Genomic DNA, 19263 nt, shown 5'->3' on the forward strand with positions numbered 1-19263 from the left:
AAGAATGTAATTGTATTGTTTGTAACTCAAAGGATACATTTCTGAGGGGATAGATACCCTTTTCTCCAATGTGCTTATTTCATATTACATGCCTGTATCAAAACATCTCATGTACCCCATAAATATATACACCTATGTACTCACAAAAATTATTTTATATTTTTAAAATTTATTTATATTTATTTATTTATTTTGAGACAGAGTCTCACTCTGTCGCCCAGGCTGGAGTGCAGTGGTGTGATCTCGACTCACTGCAAGCTCCACCTCCCAGGTTCATGCCATTCTCCTGCCTCAGCCTCCCGAGTAGCTGGGACTACAGGCGTGAGCCACCACGCCCAGCTAATTTTTTTTGCATTTTTAGTAGAGACGGGGTTTCACCATGTTAGCCAGGATGGTCTCGATCTCCTGACCTCGTCTGTCCGCCTCAGCCTACCAACGTGCTGGGATTACAGGCGTGGGCCACTGAGCCTGGCTGACCTAAAACTCTTTTTTTTTTTTTTTTTCTGAAACGGAGTCTCGCTGTGTTGCCCAGGCTGGAGTGCAGTGGTGCGATCTCAGCTCACTGCAAGCTCCGCCTCCCGGGTTCACGCCATTCTCCCGCCTCAGCCTCCGAGTAGCTGGGACTACAGGTGCCAGCCACCACGTCCGGCTACTTTTTTTTTTTTTTGTATTTTTAGTAGAGACGGGGTTTCACCATGTTAGCCAGGATGGTCTTGATCTCCTGACCTCGTGATCCACCCGCCTTGGCCTCCCAAAGTGCTGGGATTACAGGCTTGAGCCACCGTGCCTGGCCGACCTAAAACTCTTAAAGGCTCACTCAGCCCCACTCAAGCTTGCTTTCTCTAGCATCTAGAACCTAGAAAAGATCAAAAGAACCACTTGCCCAGCACTAATTGACCGTGGCATCAGGTGGTTTTATTGTTCTGTAATAAGGTTACTAAAGTTCTTTCTTGAAATTTTTTTTTTAGACAAAGTTTCACACTGTTGCCCACGCTGGAGTGCAGTGGTGCAGCCTCTGCTCACTGCAACCATCAGTCTCCCTGGTTCAAACAATTCTCTTGCCTCAGCCTTCTGAGTAGCTGGGATTACAGGCAACTGCCACCACGCCTGGCTAATTTTTGTCTTTTTAGTAGAGATGGGGTTTCGCCATGTTGGCCAGGCTGGTCTCGAACTCCTGACCTCAGGTAGTCTGCCTGCCTCAGCTTCCCAAAGTTCTGGGATTACAGGTTTGAGTCACTGCGCCCGGCCTTTTGTTTAATCACTATGCACATGGATTTCCATTTGCCATTTTTTTTTTTTTTTTAAATACAGAGCCTCACTGTGTCGCCAGGCTAGAGTGCAGTGGTGCGATCTCCGCTCACTGTAATCTCTGTCTCCCGGGTTCAAGTGATTCTCCTGCCTCAGCCTCCGGAGTAGCTGGGTCTACAGGCACCCGCCACCATGCCTGGCTAAGTTTTTGTATTTTAGTAGAGACAGGGTTCCACCATGTTGGCCAGGATGGTCTCTATCTCCTGATCTCGTGATCTGCCCGCCTCGGCCTCCCAAAGTGCTGGGATTACAGGTGTGAGTCACCACGTCTGGCCTCCCATGTGCCTTTTACCTTACCCTATTACTAGTGGCTGCCTGAAGATCTCAGATCACCATGTATAGGAGATGCGCTTCCGATCCTAGGAAGGATTTCTAACGCTGTTTTATCTTTAGGGACTTGCTACTGCGCTTCTGTCTGCCAAGCCAACAGAAACGTGGCTTAGCAAACAATGCTTTTTGGTTGGAAGGCAGTCTCGCTAGGGGTCTTTGGGGGCCTTTCCTAGGACATTGGACCAAAAGTATTTCATAGCTACTACAGAAAATACCCCAGACTTTGGCCCATAAGATCTCTCGTATTATACTGCAGATCTACCAATGGCAGTCAGACCTAGAGGCAGATGCAATCTCCGGTTCGCGGGTTGGGAGCAGTCTTGTGGAACAAAGTCACTGCCTAGTTCTAACATGGTACAGGGAGGAAACACACAGAGGTTAAGATTTAGGCAAGAGGCCAAGCGCGGTGGCTCACACCTGTAATCCCTGCACTTTGGGATGGCCAAGATGGCCGAGGCGGGCGGATCACTTGAGGTCGGGACTTGGAGAGAGCAGCCTGACCAATATGGAGAAACCCCATCTCTACTAAAAATACAAAAGTAGCCAGGTGTGGCGCACGCCTGTAATCCCAGCTACTCGGGAAGTTGAGGCAGGAGAATCGCTTGAACTCGGGAGGCGGAGGTTGCGGTGAGCCGAGATGGCGCCATTGCATTGCACTCCAGCCCGGGCGACAAGAGCGAAACTTCGTCTCAAAAAAACAAAACAAAACAAAACAAACAAACAAAAAACCCAAAAAACCCCCAAAACTCTTAGACAAGGCCAGGTGCCTGGGTCGAGGCCAGGCATCCTCTCACTTAGCAGTCTTTCTTTCACACCACACTGATCGCCGTGTTTGGCTTATTGTGGGGAGTTGCAGGGCATTCCTTTCCCTGGACATAAATTTCCACCGTTTACCGGTGACATCAAATCACAAGAGGCCAGAACGCAATTTTGAAGTCAGAATCTCAGCCAGAAACGAAGTTGGCCTCTTGTCCAGGAGCCAAATAACTGGATGGACGCTCTCAGCCGCTTCGCAGACGGGCGCACCCGGTGCAGAGGTGAGGTGATTTCAGCGTTTGGGTAGAGCGGCGTCGGCTTTAGGTGTCCACGGTACCGAAGCTAGCCTTTTACCAAAATGCAATACCTCTAATGGTCCCTCACAAACAGCAGTCCCCAAATACAGCCGCGCTTGGACCTCGATGAAGGGAGTACCACTAACGCTTTGGGGAGAGCCCACGGTCCGCGCCGACGCCTGGAGGCCGGGTACACCCCGGAGGGCTTCGCGTCCCCAGCCCAGCCCCAGCGCGGGGGGATGGAGCAGTCGAGAGGGCGGCCTCCCGCCGCCTAGAGGCGCCGGCCCGCTTGTCCGCTCTGCCTGTGCCCCGTCTCTATGGCGGACCCAACGGCCGTCCAGGACGTGGAGCGAGATGAGCTCGGATGCTGACGGCGGCAGTGGCGCTGAGGTGGCTGCGCTGTCGGACAAGGGCAGTCCCGGGGAGGACGGTTTCGTCCCGTCGGCCCTGGGGACCCGCGAGCAGTGAGTGTGACGCTGGGCAGGGGAGGATGAGCCGTGCCGCCCTGCCTGGGCCCCGAGAAGGGGACGGCGGGGTAGAGACCCAGGGCTCGGGGACAGGGAGACCCTCGGGAGCATGACGGGAGCAGGGCCACCTGGCGGGGGTCTCAGGGGGATTTGAAAGAGTGGAATCTCTAGGGGTCGCCCTGCGCGGTTAACCGACGTTTCAAGCGATTGGAGCCCAAGGGGCTTGTGGATGCGGGACAGGCTTTGAAGCTCCTGGGAGGCCTTCTGAGAGTCTCGAACCTGAGGCCCAGGCTTGGGGGAAAGGGGGAGAGGGCGAGGCTGGCGAATAGGGCTGGTCAGCGAGAGTGAGAGACCGAGGGAGAAGTGCTGGGCCTGGGAGCTGAAAAGGCTAAGGGTAGGAGGGGAGAGATGTGGGATCTAGAAGTGGGGTGGGAATAGCGGATGGCCCGAGGCGGGAGCGAGGAAGATAGTGGGGGATCATGGGGTGAGAGAAAGCGATCTGACGTAAAACAGACGCTCAGGAATTATTAAATGAATTAATGTGGGTGGATCAATGACTGCAGGGAACGGCTGGGGAGAGGTAAATTGGCGGGATGAGAGGGAGCAGGGATTCTAGAGAATCATTGTAGGAAAAGACAAGGCAAATGAAAAGGATCCAGAGGACCGGGTGCGGTGGCTCACGCCTGTAATCCTAGCACTTTGAGAGGCCGAGGCGGGCGGATCACGAGGTCAGGAGATCGAGACTAGCCATGACCAACATGGTGAAACTCCGTCTCTACTAAAAATACAAAAATAAGCCGGGGGTGGTGGCGCACGCCTGTAGTCCCAGCTACTCGGGAGGCTGAGGCAGGAGAATCGCTTGAACCCGGGAGGCAGAGGTTGCAGTGAGCGGAGATCGCGCCACTGCGCTCCAGCCTGGCGACAGAGCGAGACACTGTCCCAAAAAAGAAAGAAAAGCGTTCAGAGAAAATTTAAACGGAGGGCTAGAAGACTGGAATAGGCAGAGACAAATAGCACGGGAAAGAGACTGTGTGCCTGCACGTTTGAGACCAGATGTGCTTGTTTCATCAAGTTTTGAACTTGGGTCAGGGACTTAGGGATACGTGGACAAATGTCTGTGTTTTTTTAGGCTGAAACTTATTGTTGTGCATCAGATACTGTCCTAAATGCTTTACATGTACAGTATAAATGTATTCTGCTTGCCCACATATTTCATTCTTTTAACTCAAGGATGTTAAAAGATTGAACTATGTGTGTACTTATTAATAACACTAGTGATGTTTTAAACCTCTGTCATAAATAGCTCTGCAATGTATTAGAAACATACATGTAATTCATAATACAGTTTAATTCAAAAGTCTTGCTTTGCATTTCATTGTTTACATAGTTGGGATGCTGTCTATGAGAGAGAACTGCAAACTTTCCGAGAATTTGGAGATACAGGTGAAATCTGGTGAGTTAGGAAAAGAATCAAGTTATAATCTAGAAGATTGTATTTATATGTGTGTGTGTTTAAAAAAATATGTATATATTCAAGTGCTTATACCTAAAGAAAGCCTAAAAATCCTGGGAACCTTGCATTAAGTCTGACTTTAGTGGGTAGATTTAAAGTATGTCTTTTCTTTTATTATTTTTTATTTTTTACTTTTTTTTTTTTTTTTTTTTTTAGAGAGGTAGGGTATCATTCTGTCATCCAGGCTGGAGTACAGTGGCATGATCATCATAGCTCACTACAACCTGTACCTCCTGGGCCCAAGTGATCTTCCTGCCACAGCCTCCTGGGTAGCTGGGACTATAACTACGTGCCACCATGCCCAGCAAATTTTCTTTTTTGTAGAGACAGGGTCTCACTGTGTTACCCAGGCTGGTCTCAGACTCCTGGCCTCAAGCAGTCCTCCCACTGTGGACTTCCAAAGTGTTGGGAGAATGGGTGTGAGCCCTCTTTTAAAATCTCACATTTACATTTGATGACAACATTTCACCCTGTAGTTGTCCTTTTTCAATAAACAATAAAATTTTGAGCCCCCAACACATACAAGTGTTAATGCTGATACAGAGAAATGTTAGTAACATACTGACCTTGTCTATTCTGTTGTATTCCTGGAGGTGGTTTCTTCTAAATTACAGTAGAGACAAAGCTTAAGCAGTCACGGATGTTTTCACTTTCTTTTTTTTTTTTTTTCTGAGACGGAGTCTCGCTCTGTGGCCCAGCCTGGAGTGCAGTGGCCGGATCTCAGCTCACTGCAAGCTCCGCCTCCCGGGTTCACGCCATTCTCCTGCCTCAGCCTCCCAAGTAGCTAGGACTACAGGCGCCCGCCACCTCGCCCGGCTAGTTTTTTGTATTTTTAGTAGAGACGGGGTTTCACCGTGTTAGCCAGGATGGTCTCGATCTCCTGACCTTGTGATCCGCCCATCTCGGCCTCCCAAAGTGCTGGGATTACAGGCTTGAGCCACTGCGCCCGGCCTGTTTTCACTTTCAAATAAGAGTTTGAGCATATGGTATAAATAGCTTAAATGGAATATAGTGGTGACTTTTGCTCTGTACCCCTCAGTTATTTGACTGATTCTCTCTAACAGGTTTGGAGAAGAGAGTATGAATCGACTAATAAGGTGGATGCAGAAACACAAGATTCCATTGGATGCTTCAGTGCTTGATATTGGAACTGGAAATGGTGTTTTCCTGGTTGAACTTGTTGGTACTTTCAGTATTTGTTTGTTAGAGACAAATTTTAAAATGAAAATTTTTAAAAGCCCTGCAATTGTGGATATTAACCATCTAAATATAAAATAGTAAAGCAGTCATACTTTGAGAAGTCACATAGTACAAAAGGGAGGCTACATGGATTGTGAGAGAACCTAGGTAATCTGAGTCCTAGTCTTGACCCTTCTGGCTATATAGCCTTATTCTTGAGCAAACCACTTAATTTTTCTAGGCTTCAGTTCTTCCCTAAGAGTTGTAACTAGGTGATTGCTATTGGTTTCTTATAGCTCAAAACTCTGGAAATATGTGTGTGTGTGTGTGTGTATATATATATATATGTATATATATATATAAATAAAAAATATATTTTGTATATAAATATATATTTATATATATTATATATTTTTTATTTTATTATATATTTAAAAAAGATATATATTTATATATATATATTTAAATAAAAAAAATATATATATAAAAATATGACCTTCTGCCATACATATCTTAGGTGAGCATATGGTTTGAAATGCGCATTTTGTCCATGAAACTGTGTTTTGGTAAACTCTGCTAGCTAAACCATCACTGTTGTATGCCTGTAGTGTGCTCTTGCTATGCTGCGTGCTATGGAGGAATTATAAGACTTAGGTTTCATCCTAGATAGTTTTACAGTCTTAATTAGTACAGAAATAAACATAAGAGTGAAATTTGTTGAGTAACCACCACGTGCCAAGCCTTCATGTTTGGCATTGGCAACATGAAAATTTAGACTTTGTGCTTGAATTGTTTACATTACAATAGAGTATGTACTGACATAGACAGTTGTGCTATCACTTGATGCATGCAGTAATACACTGAATATAGAAAAGAGGGTGATTAATTTTGGAGTGGAAGGATAGGGAAGCATCTTGGAGGAGTTAATATCCAAGTTGGGTGGAAATTTCAAGGACAGTATGGTGACCTAGTGGAGTGTAAAGAGGGAGAAAATTTCAACTAATGGAAATATTATCTAAAGGCATGAAGGCTGAAGCAGTATTTTATGTTCTGGGCCTGTAAATAATTTGACAAATTGAAATACAAAGTATCCGTGGGGATGGACAGACATGAGGATTAAGTTAAAAGATGGGAACCATATTATGCTTTGCCATGCTTAAGAGCTTCAATTTTGCATTTAGGCTATGGGGAATTGTTAAAGTGTTTTTAGTAGTGGAATATGATTAGAAATACTTGAAATAACCTTTTTGAAACATTGAGATATAGTATGTATACATTAAAGTGCACAAATCAGAAGTGTACAGCTAAGTGAATTATCAGAAAGTGAATACATTCACGTTAACAATCACCTGGTCAAGATGTAAAATATTACAGAACTCTAGAAATTCCCCTTGAACTCCCTACCAATTATTACTCCATCCTTCCTTTTTTTATTTTAGGCAGGGTCTCACTTTGTCACCCAGGTAGGAGTGCACTGGTGTGATCATGGCGCATTGTAGCCTCAACCCCTCAGGCTCAAGTGATCCTGTCTTCTCATTTTTTGATTTTTTTTGTAGAGACAAGGTCTCACTCTGTTGCCCAGACTGGCCCTCCTTCCTTTTTAAAAGTAACCACTATCTACCAATCATGAACCAAAGATGAGTTTTAACATCAGATTAATTTGCCTGTTTTCATTTATACCTTGGAAGGTATAAATGAAACTCTTTAGGATGTGCTATTTCTGGTGTCTTTCAGGTTTTTTTTTTTTTTTTTTGAGACGGAGTTTTGGCTGTTATCGCCCAGGCTGGAGTGCAGTGGCACGATCTTGGCTCACGGCAACCTTCACCACCTGGGTTCAAGCAGTTCTCGTGCCTCAGCCTCCTGAGTAGCTTGAATTACAGGCACACGCCATTATATCTGGCTATGTAGTTCATTTTTATTGCTGTATAAGATTCCTTTGTGTCTGGGCATGGTGGCTCATGTCTGTTATCTGAGCACTTTGGGAGGCTGAGGCAGGTGGATCACGAGGTCAGGAGATTGAGACCATCCTGGCTAACACGGTGAAACCCCGTCTCTACTAAAAATACAAAAAATTAACTGGGAGTGGTGGCAGGCACCTGTTTTCCCAGCTACTCGGGAGGCTGAGGCAGGTGAATGGTGTGAACCTGGGAGGCAGAGTTTGCAGTGAGCGGAGATCAGCCTGGGCAACAGAGTGAGACTCCATCTCAAAAAAAAAAAAAAAAAAAAAGATTCCTTTGTACAATAATATCAGTTTCATTTATTCTTTGTTTACTTACATAGGTTCTTTTGAGTTTTAAAAGTTTAGGCCAGGCACGGTGGCTCAAGCCTGTAATCCCAGCACTTTGGGAGGCCGAGGCGGGTGGATCACGAGGTCAGGAGATCGAGACCATCCTGGCTAACACAGTGAAACTCCGTCTCTACTAAAAAACACAAAAAACTAGCCGGGCGCGGTGGCAGGTGCCTGTAGTCCCAGCTACTCGGGAGGCTGAGGCAGGAGAATGGCGTGAACCCGGGAGGCGGAGCTTGCAGTGAGCCGAGATTGCGCCACTGCACTCCAGCCTGGGGGCAGAGCGAGACTCCGTCTCAAAAAAAAAAAAAAAAGTTTACTGGTAGAGGCTAATGATTTATCCTTCAAGATTAATAGTCTATAGATTCTTTTCTTTCTTTTTTTTTTTTGAGATGGAGTTTCACTCTGTAGCCCAGGCTGGAGTGCAGTGGTGCCATCTTGACTCACTGCCACCTCTGCCTCCTGGGTTCAAGCAATTCTCCTGCCTCCCAGCCTCCCAAGTAGCTGGGACTAAAGGCACGTACCACCATGTCCAGCTAATTTTTTTGTATTTTTAGTAGAGACAGGGTTTCACCCTGTTGGCCAGGCTGGTCTTGAACTCCTGACCTCAAGTGATCTGCCTGCCCTGGCCTCCCAGAGTGCTAGGATTACAGGTGTGAGCCACCGTGCCCGGCCAGTTTGTAGATTCTTTTAGGCTTTCTTCACTTATATACACTATGAATAGTGGCAATTTTATTTTTTTCTTCCCAATCCTTTATAAATTTTCCTCTTATTACATTGTCTAGGACCTGCAGTAGAATGTTGAAAAGAAGTGGTGATAGAAGACATCCTTGTCTTTTTTTTTTTTTTTTTTTTTTTTTGAGATGGAGTCTCGCTCTGTCGCCTGGGCTGGAGTGCAGTGGCCGGATCTCAGCTCACTGCAAGCTCTGCCTCCCGGGTTTATGCCATTCTCCTGCCTCAGCCTCCCGAGTAGCTGGGACTATAGGCGCCCGCCACCTCGCCCGGCTAGTTTTTTGTATATATTTTTTAGTAGAAACGGGGTTTCACCATGTTACCAGGATGGTCTTGATCTCCTGAGCTTGTGGTCCGCCCGTCTCGGCCTCCCAAAGTGCTGGGACTACAGGCTTGAGCCACCGCGCCCGGCCGACAACCTTGTCTTTTCCTTTTCAGAAAATGCTTTCAATATTTCAGTCTTAGGTGTGATGTTAGCTGTTTGTTTTGTAGATAACTCCATATCAGATTTAAAAAGCTATTCCTGCTTTGCTAAGAGAGGGGTGTGTGTGTGTGTGTGTGTGTGTATGTATGTATGTATGTGTGTTTCTTGTTTTTTTTTTTTTTTTGAGACGGAGTCTCACTCTGTCACCCAGGCTGGAGTGCAGTGGTACAGTCTTGGCTCACTGCAAGTTCCGCCTCCCAGGTTCAAGTGATTCTCGTGCCTCAGCCTCCCCAGTAGCTGGCATTACAGGTGCGCACCACCACACCCAGCTAATTTTTTGTATTTTTAGTTGAAATGGGATTTCGTCATGTTACCTAGGCTGGTCTCGAACTGCTGAGCTCAGGTGATCTGCCCGCCTTGGCCTCCCAAAGTGCTAGGATTACAGGTGTGAGCCACCACACCTGGCTGGTTTCTTTTTTCTTTTTTAATTTGGAGACGGAACCTCACTCTGTCTCCTGGGCTGGAGTGCTGTGGTGTGATGACAACTCCCTGCAACCTTGAACACTTGGACTCAAGCAATTCTCCTGCCTTGGCTTCCCAAGTAGGTGGGATTATAGGCACCCAACACCACACTTGGCTGTGTGTATGTTTCTTATGAATCTTGTTGTTTGTCAAATGTTTTTCCTGTTATCAAGATAATCAAGTAATGTTTCTCTTACAATCTATTAATGTTGATAAATTATGTTGGCCCATTTTCAAATGTTAAGTGTATTTCTGGAATAAATCAAACTTATCTATGCCACTAGATTCAGTTTAATATTTTGTTTAGGATTTTTGCAGCTCTCTCCTGATGGAGATTGTCCTGTAATTTTCTTCTGATGCTATTGTCAAGTTCTGTTGTCAGGTTATGCTGGTATCATTAGTTGAAATTCTATTTTTTGAAATTTTAAGAATGGTGTTACTCGCTGGGCACAGTGGCTCATACCTGTAATCTCAGCACTTTGGGAGGCCAAGGTGGGCGGATCATGAGGTCAGGAGATCAAGACCATCCTGGCTAACACAGTGAAACCCTGTCTCTACTAAAAATACGTAAAATTAGCCGGGCGTGGTGGCAGGCGCCTGTAGTCCCAGCTACTCGGGAGACTGAGGCAGGAGAATGGCTTGAAGCTGGGAGGCCGAGCTTGCAGTGAGCCGAGATCGTACCACTGCACTCCAGCCTGGGTGACAGAGCGAGACTCTGTCTCAAAAAAAAAAAAAAAAAAAAAGTGTTACTTCTTCCTTAAATGTTTGTTAGAATTCACTGGTGGAACCACCTAGATGAAGGGTCATTTTTGGGAAGTCTTTCTTTTTTGAGGTGAATTTTTCTTTTCCTTTTCTTTTTCTTTTTTGAGATAGAATCTTGCTCTGTCACCCAGGCTGGAGTGCAGTGGTACCATCTTGGCTGACTACAGCCTCTGCCTACTGGGTTCAAGCGATTTTCCTGCCTCAGCCTCCTGAGTAGCTGGGATTACAGGCATATACCATGCCTGGCTAATTTTTATATTTTTAGTAGAGATGGGGTTCTGCCATGTTGGCCAGCTGTTCTCAAACTCCTGACCTCAGGTGATCCATCTGCATGCCAAGGCCTCCTGGAGTGCTAGTATTACAGGTGTGAGCAACTCTGCCTGGCCTGAACTTAATTGAAGTGTAGTTTATGTAGAAAGGTGAGCATAAGTGGTACAAAATGAACCCCTTGGGTTATTCACCAACGCTACTAAAAAAAATAAGACATTTCTAGTACCATAGAAGCCTCCTTGTGGCCTCTCCCACTCCTTCCCTTCTAAAGGTGACCACTGCTGTCACTTCTATCATCAGATAGTAGGCTGTTTTTGATATTAACTGTAGTAGCTTCTTACGGTTTTAATTTGCATTTCTCTAATGAGTAATGATGTTGGGCACCTTTTCATGTGCTTATTTGCCATCTGTATATCTTTTTTTTTTTTTTTTGAGATGGAGTCTCGCTCTGTTGCCCAGGTTAGAGTGCAGTGGGATAATCTTGGCTCACTGCAACCTCCACCTCCCGGGTTCAAGTGATTCTCGTGCTTTAGCCTCCTAAGTAGCTGGGATTACGTGCGCCAGCATGTTCGGCTAACGTTTTTGTATTTTTAGTAGACACAGGTTTTACCGTGTTGGCTAGGCTGGTCTCGAACTCCTGACCTCAGGTGATCTACCCACCTTGGCCTCCCAAAGTGCTGGGATTACAAGTGTAAGCCACCACGCCCGGCCTGTTTATCTTCTTTAGTAAAATGTCTGTTCAGATCTTTTGCCCATTTTTAAATTGGGTTGTTTACTTACTAAGTTTTGACAATTTTTAATATGTTCTGGATATAAGTTCTTCACCAGGTACAGGATTTGCAGATGTTTTCTTCTATTCTTTGGCTTATCTTTTCATTCGCTTAACAGTATCTTCTAAAGAGCAGAAGTTCTTAATTTTGATGAAGTCCAATTAATTTTTTCCTTTTTTGGATCCTGCTTTTGTTGTCATATTAAAGGACTCTGCCTAACCCAGAGTCACTTAGAACTCCTGTGTTTTTGTTTAAAGTTTTAACATTTTACCTTTTACATTCTTTTTTTTTTTTTTTGAGATGGAGTCTCGCTGTGTCACCCAGGCTCGAGTGCAGCGGCATGATCTCGGCTCACTGCAACCTCCGCCTCCTTGGTTCAAGCGATTCTTCTGCGTCAGCCGCCGGAGTAGCTGGGACTACAGGAGCACACCACCATGGCCGTCTAATTTTTGTATTTTTAGTGGAGATGGAGTTTCCCCACGTTGGCCAGGATGGTCTAAAATTCCTGATCTCGTGATCTGCCCACCTCGGCCTCCCAAAGTGCTGGGAGTACAGGGGTTAGCCACCGCACCCAGCCTACCTTTTACATTTAGACCTTTTTTTTTTTTAAAGATGGAATCTTGCTCTGTCTCCCAGGCTGGAGAGCAGTGGCCTGAAGTGAGCAGAGGCTCACTTCAACCTCTGCCTTTGGGGTTCAAGGAATTCGCCTGCCTCAGCCTCCTGAGTAGCTGAGATTATAGGTGTGTGCCACCATGCCTTGCTCATTTTTGTATTTTTAGTAGAGACAGTGTTTCACCATGTTGTCCCTGCCCGGCCTATTTTTATGTTTTTAATTTCATTGAGTTCTGTTCTTTTTTTTTTCTTCTTGAATTTACTTTGTTCCTTTTTTTACCTTGTTAAGGTGGAAGCTTAGGTTATTGATTTGAGACTTTTCTAATGAAATTATTTAATGCTATGAATGCTATGAATTTATCAGTAAGCACTGCTGCATCCCACAAATTTTGATATATTGTATTTTAAAAAAAATGTTCTACACCTCACCTGGATTGTTTTTTTTTTTTTTTTTTTTTGAGACGGAGTCTTGCTCTGTCGCTCGGGCTGGAGTGCAGTGGCCGGATCTCAGCTCACTGCAAGCTCCACCTCCCGGGTTTACGCCATTCTCCTGCCTCAGCCTCCGGAGTAGCTGGGACTACAGGCGCCCGCCACCTCGCCCGGCTAGTTTTTGTATTTTTAGTAGAGACGGGGTTTCACCGTGTTAGCCAGGATGGTCTCGATCTCCTGACCTTGTGATCCGCCCGTCTCGGCCTCCCAAAGTGCTGGGATTACAGGCTTGAGCCACCGCGCCCGGCGGATTGTTTTTTAAGTTGTTGATTTGTTGTATTTTTATTCATTCCAAAATGTTTTCTGATTTTTCTAATTTTGTTTTCTTTTATCCATTAGTTATTTAGAAATTTGTTTAATTTCCATGTTTTGGGGATTTTTCTGTTATGTTTTTGGTACAGATTTATAGTCTAATTCGGTTATAGTCAGATGACATGCCTTGTATGATTTGTATGATTTCAGTACTTTCAAATTTGTTAAGGTTTGTTTTATGACCCAAGATACAGTGTGTCTTGGTGAATGTTTCATGTGAGCTTGAAAAATGTATGTATCGCCAGGTATGGTGGCTCACGCCTGTAATCCCAGCTTTTTGGGAGACTGAGGTGGGCAGATCCCGAGGTCGGGAGTTCAAGACCAGCTTGACCAACGTGGAGAAACCACGTCTCTGCTAAAAATACAAAATTAGCTGGGCGTGGTGGTGCATGCCTGTAATCCCAGCTACTTGGGAGGCTGAAGCAGGAGAATCACTTGAACCTGGGAGGCAGAGGTTGCGGTGAGCTGAGATCGCGCCATTGCACTCCAGCCTGGGCAACTAGAGTGAAACTCTGTCTCAAAAAAAAAAAAAAAAAAAGTAAAAAAATTTAGCCAGGTTTGGTTGGTGGCAAGTGCATCCGTAGTCCTGGCTACTTAGGAGACTGGAGTGGGAGGATCATCTGAGCCTGGGGAGGTCAAGGCTGCAGTGAGCCATGATTATGCCACTGCACTCCAGCCTAGGTGACAGAGACCTTGTCTCCAAAAACAAAAAAGGAAAATTCATGTGTAAGTTTTTGTGTGTACATACGTTTTCACTTCTCTTGGGTGAAATTTCACTTAAGAGGGAAATTGTTGGGTCATACGCCAGTTAAGCATACTCTAAGTTTAACCTTTTAAGGAACTGCTAGACCATTTTCCACAGTGGCTGCACAATTTTAAATTTCCATCAGCAATACATGAGAGTTTAAATTCCTCCGTATTCTTGGCTGGGCACAATGGCTTATGCCTGCAATCCCAGCACTTCGGAAGACCAAGGCCAGTGAATCACTTGAGGTCAGCAGTTTGAGAACAGCCTGGCCATCATGGTGAAACCCTGTCTCTACCAAAAAATATAGGAGGCTGAGATGGGAGAATTGCTTGAACCTGGGAGGTGGAGGTTGCAGCGAGCCAAGATGGCACCACTGCACTCCAGCCTGGGAGACAGAGTGAGACTCTGTCTCAAAAAAAAAAAAAATTTTTTTTTCTCTATGTTCTCACCAATACTTTTTATTATCTATCTTTTAAATTATAGCCATCCTAGTGGACTTGATGTTCAACCCCTTTTTGTTTAGTTTTTACATGTTGTATCGTTTTCCATCCTTTTACTTTTTAACTTATTATATTTGAAGTGAGTTTCTTGTAGCCAGCATATAGTTGGTACTTATTTTTATCCTAACAATCTGTAACCTTTAACTGGTGTATTTAGAACATTTATGTATAATGTGATTATTGATGTGTTTGGATTTAGGTCTGCATTTTATTGTTTTCTCTTTTTTACCTGTTTTTCTTTTTTTTTGAGACAGAGTTTCACTCTTGTTGCCCAGGCTGGAGTGCAATGGGGGGATCTCGGCTCACTGCAACCTCCACCTCCCGGGTTCAAGCGATTCTCCTGCCTCAGCCTCCTGAGTAGCTGGGATTACAGGTACCCACAACCATGCACAGCTAATTTTTGTATTTTTAATAGAGATGGGGTTTCGCCCTGTTGTCCAGGCTGGTCTTGAACTCTTGACCTCAGGTGATGCGCCTTTGTGCTGGGATTACAGGCTTGAGCCACTGCGCCTGGCCTAACCTCTGTTTTTTATTCTTCTCTTTTTCTTTTCCTGCTGGTGTTGGTTTATTTGAACATTTGTTAGTATTTCATTTTAATTTATGTGTATCTTTTTGAATATATCTCTTTGCATATGCCTGTTTTAGTGTTTGCTTTAAGCAGTTGACTGTGTCTTTTGATACGGCTTTTCTAGTATTTCCTGTGTGGATTACAATATATATAGTTGTCAAAATCTCCTTGGAATCAGTATTTTACCACTATAAGTGGAATGTGAAAACCTTATTATGTTGGGTTCTTGATCTTTCCCCTTTATGTTGTAATTGCCTTTAATATTATCTTTATGTTGAAAATTCCATTAGATAATATTATGATGTTTTTCAAGCATTTTAAGGAATGCACTAGGCTAAGAATATTTAATTATATTCACCTAGATACTTATTTCACCTTTGTATTCTGGATCTTCTGAGCTTTTTTTTTTCTTTCTGTCTGAGAAACTCTTCTTGGAAATTATTTTAGAGAGAGTTTTCTCGCAATAAATTTTTTTAGTTTTCCTTTACCTGAGAATAGCTTTATTTCACCTTCATTCCTAAGGAGTTTTTTTTTTTTTTTGCTGAATATAAAATCTTTTCTTTTTTTTTTTTTTTTTGAGACACAGTCTCACTCTGTCACCCAGGCTGGAGTGCAGTGGCACAATCTCAGCTCACTGCAACCTTCACCTCCTGGGTTCAAGCGATTTTTCTGCCTCAGCCTCCTGAATAGCTGGGATTATGGGTGTCTTCCACCATGCCCAGCAAATTTTTGTATTTTTAGTAGAGATGGGGTTTTACCATGTTGGCCAGGTTGGTCTTGAATTCCTGATCTTGGATAATCTGCCTGCCTTGGCCTTCCAAAGTGCTGGAATAACAAGCGTGAGCCACCACAGCCAGCCTGAATATAGAATTCTGAGCTAGCCGTTTATTTCAGTACTTTAAAAATGTTACGGGCCGGGTGCAGTGGCTCACGCCTGTAATCCCAGCACTTAGGGAGGCTGAGGCGGGCAGATCATGAGGTCGGGAAATCGAGACCATCCTGGCCAACATGGTGGAACCCCATCTCAACTAAAATACAAAAAATTAGCCGGGCGTGGTGGCACGCACCTATAGTCCCAGCTACTCAGGACGCTGAGGCAGGGGAATAGCTTGAACCCGGGAGGCGGGGGTTGCAGTGAGCCAAGATCGCGCCACTGCATTCCAGCTTGGCGACAGAGCAAGATTCTGTCTCAAAAAATAAGTTATGTCACTTGTTTCTGACTTCCATGTTTTCTCATGAGGAATCTGCAGTCATTTGAATTTTGTTTTCCTATGAATGCATCCTTTTTCTGGATACTTTTAAGATTTTTTTTTCTTTGTCTTTTGTTTTTTGCAGTTTGCTTATGATACGTACTGTCGCTTGGATTTCTTTGGCTTATCCCATTTGTTGTTCACTGAACTTTTTGCATCTGTAAGCTTATGCCTTTTGCCAGATTTGCGATATTTCTAGCTTTTGTTTTTTCCGTTTTTTTTCCTGTATTGCTGTCTTTCTCCTTTCCTTTTGGGAGTCTGTACACATGAAATGTCAATTTTTCTATTGCTCCATAGGTCCCTGAATCTCTGTTCAATTTTTTAAAAGTCATTTTTGTCTTTGTCGGCCAAATGTTATATTTTAATTGATCTGTCTTCAGGTTCACTGACTTTTTTCTCTGTCACCTTCATTTTGCTATTAAGTCCACACATTGCAATTGGTTGGTATGTCTTAATTTTTTTCTGCATTATTTCTTTATTTACCATTATGATTTATTTTTTGTAGAAGGTAGTTCATTTGTCCAAATGGTTTTTCACAATGAATTTTCTAATTGCATCTCTGTAGTATTTAACATGTGTTCTGCCCCTTGTCTTGTCTCTAGGTTGGACATTAGATCTAAATTAAGGGTCAGCAAACCACAGTCTGTGGGTCAAATCTGGACTTCCCTTGCTTTTATAAATATTTGTTGGAATACAGCCACATTTATTCATTTGCATATTGTCTATGGCAGCTTAAGTGATGCATTGGTAGAGTTGACTGGTTATAACAGAGACTGTATGGCTGGCAAAGCCTAAAATATTTATTCTGTTTCTTTATAGAAAACAGTTGCTGGCTGGGAGTGGTGGCTCACACCTGTAATCCCAGCACTTTAGGAGGCCAAGGTGGAAGGTTTGCTTGACCTCAAGAATTTGAGACCAGCCTGGGCAACATGGTGAAACCCTGTGTCTACTAAAGACACAGAAAAATAGCCAGGTGTGGAGGTGTGTGCTGGTAGTTCCAGTTACTCAGGAGGCTGAGATGGGAGAATCGCTTGAGCCTGGGCAGCAGTGAGCCGTGATCACACCATTACATTCCAGTTTGGGTGACAGAAGGAAACCCTGTTTCCATAAAAAAAAAGAAAAAGATTGCTGACCCTGGACTGAGAGATTTTTTATTAGATTTATTGTTTTGGCAAGTAAACTTATTAGGTGTTGGTGTACATTTGCATATGTGGCGTAGAACATTTTGTTATCTTTTTGTTATATTAACAGCCGTTGAAGACCGTTTCTTACTTTTTCATTGATCAGCTACATTTTTGATGGCTACTTTTCCTACATTTTTGATGAATGTTTTTGCTATATCGTTTTAGGTTACTATTTTTCTTTTACTGTCTTCTGGCTTCCATTCTTTATCACTTATTGTTAGCTGTAAGCCTTATTGTTGTCCTTTTAAAGATAATCTGTCTCCTTGTATCCCGCATCCCTACTCCCTGGATGTTTTTGAGATTTTTTTGTTTTTCTTTTTGGGATGGAGTCTCGTGCCATTGCCCAGGCTGGAGCGCCATGCACCATCTCTGCTCACTGCAGCCTCTGCCTCTGAGGGTCAAGTGATTCTCCTTGAGTAGCTGGGATTACAGGCATGTGCCACCATACCTGGTTAATTTTTGTCTTTTTAGTAGAGACAGGGTTTCACCATGTTGGCCAGGCTGGTCTTGAACTCCTGACCTTAGGTGATCCGCCAGCCTTGGCTTCCCAAAGTGCTGGGATTACAGGCATGAGCCACCACACCCAGCTGATTTTTCTGTTTTTTTCATCAGATACACTATAATGTTCCTAAGTGGAGTTTTCTTTGCTTTCATCTGCCTTGAATTTATAGTGTTTCTTGAATCTGAGGCTTGAGTCCTTTGTCACTATTGGAATATTCTTAGCCATGTGCCATTTTTTCTTCTGCCCTGTTCTGATTTCCTTTCCTCTCAGATTCCGCATATGGATTGTATATATATATATATATATATATATATATATATATATATATATATATATATATATGTTTGTGTGTGTATGTGTTTGTGTATGGACTGTGTATTAAAATTGTAGGAGCTCACTATAGCCTCCACCTCCCGGGTTCCTGCCTAAGCCTCCCGAGTAGCTGGGATTACAGGCACCCGCCACCACGCCCAGCTAATTTTGTGTTTTCAGTAGAGATGGGATTTTACCATGTTGGCCAGGCTGGTCTCGAACCCCTGTGGATATAGAGGGTTGTGTGTGTGTATATGTAGGTATAGTCATATACTACATAACAATGTTTCAGTTGACAGTGTACCACATATACAATGGTGGTCCCATAAGGTTATAATATTGTGTTTTTACCTTTTCTATGTATAGATATCTTTAGGGCTGGGCACAGTGGCTCACACCTGTAATCCCAGCACTTTGGGAGTCCAAGGCTGGTGGATAACTTGAGCCCAGAAGTTCAAGACCATCTTGGGCAACGTAGTGAAACCCTGTGTCTCTACAAAACAAAAACAAAAACAAAAACACAAAAATTAACCAGGCCTGGTGGTGGCATGAGCCTATCCAACTACTTGAGAGGCTGAGGTGGGAGGTTTGATTGAACCAGGGGGCAAGGCTGCAGTAAGCCATGATTATCCTGCTGCACTCCAGCCTGAGTTACAAGACTGAGACCCTGTCTCAAAAAAAAAAAAAAACTTTAGATACACAAATACCATTATGCTGTAGTTGCCTCCAGTATTTGGTACAGGAAAATGCTATACAGGTGTGTAGCCTAGGAGTAATAAGACATACCATGTAACCTAAGTGTGCAATAGGCTCCACCATTTATGTTTGTGTAAGTACACTCCATGATGACACATGGCTGTGTATGTGTACATGTTTTTTTTTTTTTTTTTTGAGACGGAGTCTTGCTCTGTTGCCCAGGCTGGAGTGCAGTGGCGCAATCTCGGCTCACTGCAAGCTCTGCCTCCCGGGTTTACGCCATTCTCCTGCCTCAGCCTCCCGAGTAGCTGGGACTACAGGCGCCCGCCATCTCGCCTGGCTAGTTTTTTGTATTTTTTTTAGTAGAGATGGGGTTTCACCGTGTAGGCCAGGATGATCTCGATCTCCTGACCTCATGATCCACCCGTCTCGGCCTCCCAAAGTGCTGTAATCCCAGCACTTTGGGAGGCCGAG

At 44.1% G+C, this 19263-nt stretch overlaps 1 protein-coding gene across 3 annotated transcripts in view; it reads left to right on the forward strand.

Moving 5' to 3' along the window:
- Positions 1–2936: 2936 nt before the first annotated feature.
- EEF1AKMT2 (EEF1A lysine methyltransferase 2) overlaps positions 2937–19263 on the forward strand; it is a 37646-nt gene continuing 21319 nt past the window's right edge. For 2 of the 3 annotated variants that reach the window (XM_023224316.2, XM_023224314.2), the window contains exons 1-3: positions 2999–3154; positions 4545–4610; positions 5735–5849. In XM_023224316.2, coding sequence (XP_023080084.1) covers positions 3045–3154; positions 4545–4610; positions 5735–5849 — 291 coding nt within the window. In that variant the 5' untranslated portion in view covers positions 2999–3044. Of the gene's footprint in view, positions 3155–4544; positions 4611–5734; positions 5854–19263 lie in introns of all 3 variants that reach the window. The other variant, XM_023224315.2, reaches the window with a different exon arrangement.

This window comes from Piliocolobus tephrosceles, chromosome 9 (assembly GCF_002776525.5).
Source record: "Piliocolobus tephrosceles isolate RC106 chromosome 9, ASM277652v3, whole genome shotgun sequence".
Classification (NCBI taxonomy): Eukaryota; Metazoa; Chordata; class Mammalia; order Primates; family Cercopithecidae; genus Piliocolobus; species Piliocolobus tephrosceles.